Source organism: Lactuca serriola, chromosome 4, assembly GCF_051521515.1.
Source record: "Lactuca serriola cultivar US96UC23 chromosome 4, Lser_US96UC23_V15, whole genome shotgun sequence".
NCBI lineage: Eukaryota > Viridiplantae > Streptophyta > Magnoliopsida > Asterales > Asteraceae > Lactuca > Lactuca serriola.
Genome location: NC_136411.1, coordinates 67615272 through 67627757, shown reverse-complemented (window position 1 = coordinate 67627757; position 12486 = coordinate 67615272). Strand labels below are relative to the sequence as shown.

Genomic DNA, 12486 nt, shown 5'->3' with positions numbered 1-12486 from the left:
TTATTTGTGTACTTACATATGTTTGATTCAGAAGTACAAATTATATCAAGGAATTTTATATAACAGTTGATATCAATGAGAATAAGATAATTACCAATAAAAGTTAGTTCAAAACTGCTTAATTAGCAAAATTAAAATGTTTTAAAAAGATTAACTATTGACTATTGTAGATGCTTTGAGAAATAGGAGTATTTCTTTTGTTTTGTGGGGCCATGCAAATTGTCAACGATGGGAAGCTAGTTCAAGAAATAAATAAACAACACTACACATATATAATTATAATTTATATATGTATCTTCAAAGTATAAAAATAGATAAACGAACCACCATTTCGGTCATATCAACATTCCACGTCCCCGTCGTTGTAGAGAGAAGATGAAGTTGGTTTGGTCACCGGAGATGGCTTTGAAAGCGTACATAGATACCGTGAAAACCGTAAGTCTATATATGAATTAAGAAATATACTTACTTCATAGAGTTATTGCTCATACTTTTTTTTTTTTTTTTTTTTTATCTTTTTGATAATTGCAGTGCAAAAAGTTTCAAGAATCAGATGATGCAGAGATGATCTCCGCCATGGCAGGCGGGTGGAACCCTAGATTGATTGTGGAAGCATGGTCGAGTGGTAGTGAAATCACGACAAGCATCGGCTTGGAAATTGCAGCACGCCACTCGGGTGCACGTTATGTTTGCATACTACAAAATGAATGTTCAAGATCAGAATATATCGCCGCCCTGAAGGAGCATGGCTCAACGGTGCCGGAATTAATGGTGGGAGAATCTATGGAAGTGATGGAGAGACTACCGGAGGTTGAATTCATGGTGGTGGATGGTGGACGGAAAGACTTGTCTGAATTGTTTGGGGTAGCCAGATTGAGCCATCGAGGTGCTGTCTTGTTATGCAGAGGTGGTCGTACAGGGCGGCGCATGGGTGGTTTCCGATGGGACTTGGTTGTTAAGAAGGCATGTTTGGTGAGATCAGTGATTATTCCGGTGGGACAAGGATTGAATATTGGTTATGTAAAGGAGAATCTTGAATATAGAAAATCATCATCTAAAAACTACAGCCGTTGGATTACAAGAATAGATCGAAAGACGGGTGAAGAACATGTGTTTCGAGGATGATTTTTTTTTTGTTGTTTGCTTTTTGTGTTTTATTTTGTAAATGGTTAATTGAATAAAGTTAAAACTTAAAAGTGATGATATAGTAATCGGTCTTTATGGAAAAGATTTTAAAAAACATTTGACAGAATTAATCATGTATTACTGAATTCATGTCAAGTGTCTTTTTTTTAATCTTCTATAAGATTTGACTGAAGATTATAACATTACTCACCCTTCAATTCTCGATATTTTCGTGAGGGATCGTAAAATTTTCCAATGATGAAATATAAGAGGGGTTTAACCGTTTAAGAGTAGTACTTAGACTTAATTTGAATTGAACTTTTTAATTTTATTTACTAGCAATTTTTTGTTTTGGAATTGATACATAGTTTAGTGAAAATGTTTAACTATTTATCAAGCATTTTGCTGACTTAAATGTTTATTAATATGGGCAAAAATAAAGATATTATTGTAGACCAAAATGAAAGTTTCGTGTGTTAAACAATATTACGTTATTACTAATAACAATAACATTTTTAGATCCTTTTATCTTGCTATTGTAAAGTTATTTTCCTACATTAAGGGGACTTCAATCACTTACTGGAATAATGATCTTTTATGGTTTGCTATTTGACTTTTGATAATATTTTAGTCTACTGCCTAATTACGGTAAAGATTACAAAATACTTAGTACTATTTTTTGACTAATTAATCTCCTTTTAGTTAATATACAAAATAAATTTAAATATTGTTTATATACTAATATAGTTTATTTAGAGCTGATAATAAGTTGATTTGGGTTGGGTTCGGTTCAACACATTTATAGGGTTGACTATTTCAACTCAATTCAAAATGTTTATTTAAATGGGTTGATATTTTGAATCCATCCTAATCTTTCAAATAAATGGTTGTCATCGGATTGACTTGTAGTTTCTAACCCAACCTATTAAAAAAATGGCGTAAACATTGATTAACCCATTTAAAATAAAAAAATATAAATAATTAACTAAAAATTACACCATTTAAATTAGTTTCAAACTTAAATAAAATTTTAAAGTGTAACAAAGACACAATACCAATTTACAAATACAAATAAATATTCAAATATCATTAAAAATATTTAATTTCGAAATGATATTGAAGAGTGATTAGTATTGTTAACGTGAAAAACATAGGAATTACGATTGCATCTTTTTAAAAATAAATAATAATACAACATTATAATTTTTAAATTAATATTTAGATTAATACATTATAATATTTAAAAAGTTATTAAATTAATATATATTAAAGTTAAATGAGTTGGTGGGTTGAAAATGGATTGATAATTTTTATCCAACTCAACCTATTTAAATAATAGGTTAAATAGTCTGACCCGTTTAACATAAAAGGATTGAAAATCTGAACCCAACCTACTAATTTTAGGTTAGGTTTGGTGGATCGGATCGATTATTTTCGGCTCTAAGTTTACTACTTTTATAACAACCAATGTTTTCTAATTAATATAGTCACACTCACACCGAGAGCTGCTTTTATATGTTTGTAATTGATATTATAAGGATATATTTCAAGTCAAAGATGTTTTGTATACCAAGTTGTGCGTCGAATTAGGTACATGATGCATGTATATACGCGTCATTGCTATAGATCTAATACATATTATTAATTTCTGTTAAAAATAAACATACTATTCGATTTATTGCAACACACTTAAATTTGTATTTGTTAACATATATACATCTCTTGATTAGATTTAAATTAAGATAACTTATAGTTCACGATCAAACATATCCATATTTTAAAGCTTACTGATTTACTCCATCCGTCCCATTTTTATTGGCCACATTACTATTTTAAGTTGTCCCAAATTAATTGTCATTGTTAAAAATAAATGTGTATTTTTACTATATTACCCTTCATTTAAGTTATCTATAATACATTTAAATTTGGGATTTACTAGGAAAAAGAAAACTCCTGCTTTCTTGCTTTCTCACAAGTTGCTTTACGTAAAAAAAAAAAAAAAAGAACAATAAAATGGCAGTAAACTTCCAAACACAAAAGTCTTTTTTTTCATTAAAATCAAAACACCATGAACTGTTTCTTTCAAAACAAATTGATATGCAAATTTTTTAATTGCTCAAATACATTACAGCATCGTCTATTAAAGTTTGATCACACTCAATTTGGAGTGGTAAGTTACCTTGTCGATCTAACCTAGACTTACCAATATGCGGTATATGATAATTGTTGCCACCTTGAACCTTTATGATTTCTTTCATACATGTTTGTAGTGTTAAAAAAACATTGTTAAGTTGTTGTGATTGCATTCTTTCAAAAGATGTTTGAACCGCATTAACCAATTCATCGGTTGTACTCAAAGTCTCTTGTTCTTGAAGTGATTGTATTGCTCGAAAAAATCCAAGGTCTAAAACATTCAAATCCGGGCTATTGGGGGGTTGAAAACAAAGTCGAATATCTAACCCATCTCGCGATGCCGCTTCAAGAAACTCGCTATCATCAACATCAATATGGGGCTTTGCGTTATCTTGTTGAATAAATATAGGACCGGTATGACCTCGCGGCCATTTAGCTCTAATATCCGGTAGAACTTTTTCTATCAATCATGACCTTGTTACCTCTTTGTTCACCGATAAAATAGGTTTCGTTTCCATTGTTCCCGCAACACGGTTTTTGCTTGAACGTTTAGCGGGTTCTAATGTTGTAAATGGGTAGATACCAATTTTTCCCGAAAAAACTTTGTTGTCCGATGAATCATATCTCGGTCTTGCTACCGCCGCTAGAAACATGATCTTTGTAATAAACTTTTTGCTTTTACATGTTCTTAACGGTTCATCCTCACCGGGGACAAGATAATAACGTTTTGATGGTTTTGACATATAAAACCATTTTTCATCAATATGGACAACATTAAACATATCATGGAATGTAGGAATTGGACTAAATAATGATGACAATGTAATCTTTGATAAACAATATTCTAATCTTGCTCTTCTATTCTCATGAGTTAGAGTTGGCTTGATGACATTTGTATGTGGTCGAAGAACACCTTCTTTAATTCTTCTATGCAATGTTGATTTTGAAACATTTAGAGATTTTGCAAGAGAGCGTATATTGGATCGATGACGTAATGGAATTTCCGAAACTTGATTCAAATTTATTTGTACCCTTTTCTGCCCAACAACCATTGGCATATTTGAAGAGAAATCAACCGGTAATCCATGGTCAACTTGATTTTTACCTTGATGCCAAATGCGACTAACGGTTCGCTTAGAAACCGAGAATAGTGAAGCTACTTCACTTACGGAACCTTTTTTTAATCTTCCATCGAAACTTTCTTGCAATAAGGATTGGAATATGGCTTGACGTTGTGCAATGGTAGTGTTTTTTTTAGTAGGTGGATTTGTGGAAAGCTCCATATGATAACTGAAGTGTTGATAAGAATAAATTTGAAGTTGGAATACACTATTATGAACTGGTTGATGCATATAAATATAAAGGTGGTAAAAATATTGGCTCCATAAAATTATCTTTAAGTGCTTCCGGCAAAAAATTATGGCGGCATAATTGCCTCCAGTTGTTTATCATAAAAAAAAAGAAAGTAAAAGTTGGAGTAAAATTTTAAAATTATGGTGGCTTAATTGCCTCCAATTTTTACCGTAAGAAAATGAAAATTTAAAAATAAAGAGTAAAATTTTGGCATGAAATTATGGCGGTATATTTTTGCGTAAAAAATGGAATTTTAAAAGTGGGAGTAAAAAATCCAGAATTTTAAAAGACAAAATAAGATAAGTTTATAAAAGGGTAAAAATGTCATTTTACTGAATAACGTAATCAATAATTAATGTTTTCTTAAACTTTGTGTTTTTTGTCTGTGGACAATAAATGGGACGGAGGGAGTATTATATGCAGTTTTACTAGTTTATGCAATTAAATTAGTACTTTTACCAATTTGTGGATACATAATTATTTCATAAATTTCTGGAAACAACTTAAAAACACAAACATAAATAAGTAAGAACTTCACTTTGTTGCATACTCAAATTAATATAAACAAGTCATGGACCCTTTTTATACTGGTAAACTAAATGGTAAATAGCTAAATATAAAAAAGATGATACAGAAGAAAATTATTGTATAGTCAAATGAAAAAGTCAAATTTTGATAGTTATCAACGTAATTTAAATTTTTTGTCTTATATTACAAGTGGATGCAATCTATGACCAAATTCTGTTATGTTTGTTAACAACTATGTCACACGAAAGTTGACATGTATACTTTAAAACCAAGTTGTTTAATTATTTAGTCATTAAGGATTAAGCTTATCAAAAACGTAATTGTGATATTAGTTCTATCATTTTCACACTCAGCTGTAATATAAACTAGAAAAAGATTAGTGCGTTGCACGGGTCATTCTTTTCAGAAAAAAATGATAGAAGAATATGATAGATGAAAATGACAAAGAATAAAGGAAAATAGGTTGAATTTAGCAACTTTTTAAAAAACAAGTGGCGGAAGTCTGGATGTTAAAAAGTTCGGGTTGATAATGAAAGATGGAAAAAGTATCAAAATAAAATAATCTTAAAAAATAAGAGCCTAAACTGTAAATGCATTAAATAAACGGAACATTTTTGGGAAATTGTAAAAAACATATGAGAAAAAAGTCACAAATAAATCGTTTTAGAAAAAAAATAAATAAATAAATGATAGAATAATATGGTAGACAAAATGACAAATAATAAAAAATAAATAAAAAAAAAAAGTCTGAGTGTTAAAAATTTCTAAGCACTTTTGGGAAAATATAAAAAGCATGGAAGAAAAGTCACAAATGAAGAAGGTTACTGTTCAAACATTGTAAATTGTCAAAGTTTAGTGACATTAATGTAAAGAATCATCAAATTTTAGTGTCAAGAATGTAAAGAAAATAAAAGTGAAAGTTTTGTGGAAAAAATGTAAAGAAATAAAAATAAAATGGCAAAAGTATAAATTAAAAAAGGTTCATGCTAAGAAATAAAGAATCACTAGCACTGTTCTTCTCTGCCAGTCGCAACCTTTACTGTCGTCGTTCCTCTTCTTCACCGCAATCTCCCTCCTCTAACAGCTTGGATCTAAACAGTAGACTAAAGTGAATTTCAGTTGCTATCAGGAATATTTCTTAGATCTGGCCACTAAGATTGCGATTTAGAAAAAGAAGAAGTGAAGTGAGTAAGGTATTCTATCAAACTCCTTAACTACGATAGACTTCAAATATCAATTGTTAATTAAATAAAAACTTTCAATCCAATTTCCAGATCATTTTTAAGTGACGCAATGGATTATGACAAGGAATAAAATCAAAAAAGCATGTCGATTTTCTTTATCATGAGTACAAGTTGCATTCAATTTCAATTTCAAGTAAGTCAACGTAATTTATTATCAAAGTTACTACTCTTTATTTTTATACACAATCTATTATCTACTTAATAGCTCTTTAGAGGTCTCTCTTTTGGTTAAAATAGCTATGACTATTTCAGTTTTAATGAAATCAGTACAAATATGTTTTATGTGCTAGTTTACTTAACCATAGAGTTTGCCATTTAATATAGTATTTAAGATAGCTTAATATAGTATTTAAGATAGATACTTTATTAGTTAATTGATAATTTCTACCACATAGTTTATTTTGAAGTAATTTTATTGACTTTGTAGCCACTTAAATAGTGATAGTTTATTTAAATTGGGAATGGGTGTTTGAGCTAACTGTATTAAATTAAACTGTGAATTAATAACAGATTGATATATTAAAATGAGAATTAGTGTATGAATGATTGTATTAAATATCCAAATATGATTTTCTTTTTTGTCCAAATGTGGTTTTTGGCACTTGCTAGAGTTATTGGTGTATAAAATATTTCATTAAATTGTGAACAACGTATAAATTGGTGTATTAGACAGTGAATGGTCTTTGATTTGATGTATTAAGCTACAAATTAGTGTATACAACGTTGTATTTAAGGATGAACGTGGGACAGAACCGACCGGTACCTCCCGAATATCAAATTTAGTCAAAATTTAATCCAAAGTACCGAACTGATTTAGATGGAGTATGGTATTGGTAATGATATCGACCACGGTATCGGTACTTGGTACTAGTACCGAACCGATGGGTAAGATGGTCAAGTTGATTGTTTAATGGCAAATATCTTTAATAAATGGAAAAAATATTAGAAAATTTTAAATAAACAAAAATAGGAATAAAACATATTGCGATAGCCTGTGTGAGTTTTGTTTGCAAAATGAAAACGATATTTGTTTCTTTTTTATGCAAAATGAAAACATTGTTTAAGTAGAAACTATTTATGTTGATTTTGTAGTTTGTGTTCTTCTTTATGCAAAAGCAACGAATCCTTATTATTTTATAAGACGTGAGAATTGAGATATTAATATGCTACTGTTTTGCTTTTTAGAAAAAAATTTGCTCATTTTCATAATTAATATATATAATTCATTGTATAAGTCTTTTTATAACATTACTCATTATCATAGGGATTTAATGCATGCTTATCAAATGTGTGTACAATGAAACCTTCACAACGTAGTAGGGATATTATTATGGTACATAAGGATAGACAACTTTATTGGTGGATACGTTTTCAATGTAGTAACACTCTTAACGAATGTTAGATCGTTGAATTGTTTTTAAAGCATTCAAAGCAAGACATGTATTACACATGAATTTTATATTCTAATTCTTTATACAACATGGAGCTTATTTATACTTTTGGACTACATATAATGTGGAAAAAAATGCCAACTGCCAAGAAGAATCAAAGAAAATTACTAATTCTCACAGATATATTGCATCTTTATTAGGTACTTTCGTTGTAACAAGTTTATTATATTTAGTTGTCAATTTTATATATTAAACTATGATTTTTATGTTTTAAACTGTAATTTGACTGCATTAAGTTCTGAATTTTTGGTTTAAAATGTGAATGGACTATATTAATGTAACATCCCAAAAATACAGACCAAATTTTCATTTTAACTAAGTTATTGCATAAAACCAATCAATATAAAAACTTTCGTTACAATGTCTCATGTCAAAACCAAAGTGTTATTGATCAAAAATATAATATCATGAAACCATATCAGAGTGTAATCCCAAGGATCTCATGTGCGGAAAACATAGTGTGATGCGCTACAATCGAGCCGGCTCCTGTCCTTTGAAAACAAGGTACATGAAACAAAACGAAAAATTGTAAGCACAAAACTTAGTGAGTTCCCCCATCATACCACACACCATACAAACATAAAACATACATACTGCCAGGTATATCTGGGTACCCGACCTACCCCTTCGGTCATTTCGACTGGACAATGCCTAGCATATCTGGGTGTTGGCCTCCCCTTCGGTCCTTTCGACCGGACATTGTCCAGCATATATGGGTGCTGGCCTACCTTTCGGTCCTTTCGATCGGGCATCGGGGACTATTTCACCCCTGTACTACTACCACATAACATATATCACATAATCATAATCTATCTAGCATAACTGGATATTACTACCCCTTCGGCCCTATCGACCGGTAATCTTGGGGACTATCTCCCCTACTGCTATTATCACATAGCATCATAACATACTAGCACATAAACATATTAGGTAGTAACAAACCTAGATGAATATCACAAAGACAATCATCTAACATTCAACTCCTACTGGTGGGCCGACATTGTGGGCGTAGACCCACCGCTAATGGAAGGTAACTCACCTCACACTGCTGAAGTCCCATGGATGATGGGTTTTAGGCATAAGAACAATCATATGTGCTCATACAAACCCTAATGCTTGGATCTAGGTTTCTCTATTGTACATGCTTTGAATCCAAGACTAATAACCTTAGATCTAACATATTATAAACTGAATTAGGGTTTATAGAATTACCTTTAATTGTTATATAGTAATAACAATTAATTCCTTGCTTGAATAGGCCTTAGAAAGCTTAGTGCCTCAAGTGTTGCACCTCTAATGGAGTCACAAACACCTTATGCAACTTGGATGAAGAGGAGAAGAGAGGGGAGGCACCAAAAACGGCTGGAAACCCTAATGGAAGTCTTGTCCACGTTTTTGGGGCATAGGGGCCCTTTATATACATGTAGGCTATTAGGGTTTACAACTAGGAAACCCTAATTTGACTGCTTAGGCCCTAAGCAGCCCATGGACTCCTTAATCATATCCCTTGGACGATTTCTAATGGGCTTCCCATAGAATTCGTCCAACCTATATATTATTAGGTGATCCATAGCCCAATTATAATTATCTTATAATTACAACTTCAGTCCCCTAAGTTTAATTAATCTCTTTTAGCCACAAAATTAATTAACAATTAATTCTTGACTAATATTAATTAAACAATATGATTTCTCCTTTAATATATTATTCTCATAATATATTAATAAATCATATTTTAAACCTTTCTCTCCTTAAATCATCCTACATATTGCTATGGTGAAGGCAACCCAAAAGGACCATGCTCATAATCGGGTCAAGTACATACCAAAATAGTTATGGACTTAGACACTAATCCAACAGTCTCCCACTTGGATAAGTCTAATAACTATTTTCCGTATGACTTCAGAACCTGATCAGCAATCGTAGCTTTCAAAAGCCGCTGTCAACTCTGATCTTATCAGATAGCGTGTCCTCTAGATAAGGGATTATATATTCCTCCATTCTCAAGATATCGTATAGACAAAAGACATGAATTTCAATCATTCTCTCTATACTGTTTCCCGACTTCCGATTTATGACGACTGATAACAGACTACAATTGAACACATCAACTTAGTCCCGGCTTGGCCAAGCGCTTAGGTGTCATCACTAAATCATCGAGAGGCCCAATGATATCGCTTTTATCCTACTTTAGGTAAAAGGAATGGATAAACTTCGACTCATATGCTCGCTTGCATTTACTGATCGAATCACACACAACAATAAGTTTTATAACACCAAGTTACTGGTGCGTTTACTTATTATCAATGTGTAACCGACCAACAAATAACAACTCACACGTCTCGGTTTCAAGAATATACAATATTATCGTCTCACTAATCACTCGTGATAAAACCATGAAGTGATCCAAGTGAGCGTGGGTTTAATCCAATACTCTAATCTTATCAAAGCACTCATGAACTCTGCAGCAAACTTGTGCTATGTCTAAACACTTCAGACAATCTACAGACAGATTCATGACAGTCTTCCTTCATACTTACTTCCAACGTATGACCGACTGTGGATGTTTGAATAACCTAGTTATTCTGGAAGTCAAAACATGCAAATTGAAACATAAGAATAATACTTAATCCTATATGGCCTCAAACTTGTGAGAGTAAATAAAACACTTCTATTTAACCACCATATTGATTACTCATTATTATCGTTTACTGTTTCAGAAAATCAACTTATTACTCGAATTACAACAATAGTTATCCCATGCATAAAGCATGCACACTATGTTTCCTACGGTCCTTACTTTGTGAAATTGAACAATTGAAGACTTTTCCAATGATTCTCATTTCACAATTCCTCAATCCCCATTGTTAGTGTAAGAACACAAGGTTCTTGCCACTACTAGAATATGCTAGATTCTAACATTTTACGCAACGATCCTTTCGTAAAGTCATAGCACAAAAGTCACCAACACTTGGCTAATGAAATTACAAAGTGCTTTCTTAGAAATTGTTACATGACAATTCCATAGACGTGAAGTCTCACATTCAAAGTACATTCCTTTGAACATCCTTCTTGCATAAAAGTTTATAATCTAGACATAGATTCTTAATGTACAACTCCCAATATGGAAACATTTCCACATTTGCCATATGACAACTCATTCTTAATAGAATCTTGTCTATTCAAAATAATGTCGATATGGTCCATCCAATACCATACTTCCAACTACTCATAAGCGACCAATCCTCAGTGAACTTTGGATCGTCCTTTGATAGTTGTTTAATAATTTTAGTCAAAATCCATTCTAGTCCTTTTTCCCTCTTAATGCGCTAGACATTTGAAAAATTTTAGAATGGTAAATATTATAGCATTTGCAATCGATCCTATACCCGAAGCGTATGGGACATGATGCATAATGTCTTACATAAAGATATGATACTTTACCAATCTTTTGCCATAATATTTTATGTGTCATGTTCTCACAATTCGAACTATGAAGAGGGATGCCGTAATCATAATCGAAATTTGAGAACACACAATGTATCCTTTGACTGAAGATATTAAAATTTCTTAATCTAAGCTTTAGATTTTTAAACGAAGTATAACATTCTCTCCCTTAATTATATCAAAACAACGTTTCAACCCATGCAACTTTGCAAATTGAATCTTTGTTTTTCTATAATTAATATTGCTAACTTGCAATACTCGCCATAATAATCATACAATCATAACACTTATGCTCCCACTATCATGATGATTATTATCATATAAGCATAACACTTATGCTCCCACTAGCTTTGACATGTATTCAGAAAGCGAATGAACTTCAAGAAAAACAATGCCTGTTGAATTTCTGAAATTCATATTTTTAATACTAGATGCTTCGATAAGCCTTTATCTAAGCTTCTTGAACTTATGCACCTTTACCTTATATAGCTCATATGTGTGCTTAATCAATTTAGAATCTATGTTACTAAGTTCCAAATGTTCAAACTAATTGCCAAATCTCACAATTCGAACTATGGAAAGGGATGCCGTAACCATAATCGAATGTGAGAATACAATTTTCACAATTGCTATCTTCTTAAAACCTCTCTTAGTGAAAGTATTTCCTCACAGTCATTTTCATGAAGGAGAGAATCTTATGACACTTAGATTTTATGGTGTATGAGTTCCTATCCATGTGAATTTGCCAAAACCAAGGTTTGCGACAAATCCAAACTCATATGGACCGAACTTTCTTAATCTTGATTTCTTGTCCTATGGTAACACGAGTGCCCACCATGTCTTCCAAGTAGTTTAGTAACTTGTCCTTACACATCAATGTACATTCCATCGACTAAGGCTCTAGTATGCATTCAAATGAGAACTCATAGAACTCACATACACAATTAACTTAATTGGAATGGCACAGAAACAAAACAATGTCAGCACGATAGGTTGTAAACCTCAAGTCGTGTGCTAGTGATGATCGATAAGGTTTATTCTTGATTTGTTCTTGAAACCTTTTCAAGACCATTAAGACTCCCACTGACTTCTTGACATATAAGATTCTCTTTTCAAGAAACATTTCTTGACAAACAAATATTCAATAGTTAGTGAAGCATTTATCAAGACAAAACACTTCACACAATTGGTCCTAGTTGGTCTTT

The 12486-nt window shown here is 31.7% G+C and overlaps 2 protein-coding genes across 2 annotated transcripts; one reads left to right on the top strand and one right to left on the bottom strand.

The window, feature by feature from the left end:
* The first annotated feature begins 304 nt into the window (after window positions 1–304).
* LOC145100177 (uncharacterized) lies at window positions 305–1418 on the top strand. The gene is made up of 2 exons (XM_079037549.1): window positions 305–435; window positions 532–1418. Exons 1-2 carry the CDS (start codon window positions 376–378, stop codon window positions 1123–1125), a joined length of 654 nt encoding a protein of 217 aa, XP_078893675.1. The 5' UTR covers window positions 305–375; the 3' UTR covers window positions 1126–1418.
* Window positions 1419–3725: 2307 nt separating this feature from the next.
* LOC145098476 (uncharacterized) lies at window positions 3726–4541 on the bottom strand. The gene has a single exon (XM_079036110.1). The coding sequence runs from the start codon at window positions 4539–4541 to the stop codon at window positions 3726–3728; it is 816 nt and encodes a 271-aa protein (XP_078892236.1).
* Between the last annotated feature and the right edge of the window lie 7945 nt (window positions 4542–12486).

Excerpts from the sequence above, each read along its gene's own strand:
- LOC145100177 (XM_079037549.1), top strand. The coding sequence starts at position 376 with ATGAAGTTGGTTTGGTCACCGGAGATGGCTTTGAAAGCGTACATAGAT. Across the intron at positions 436-531 it reads ACATAGATACCGTGAAAACC|TGCAAAAAGTTTCAAGAATC; the intron begins GTAAGTCTATAT and ends TGATAATTGCAG.
- LOC145098476 (XM_079036110.1), bottom strand. The coding sequence starts at position 4,541 with ATGGAGCTTTCCACAAATCCACCTACTAAAAAAAACACTACCATTGCA.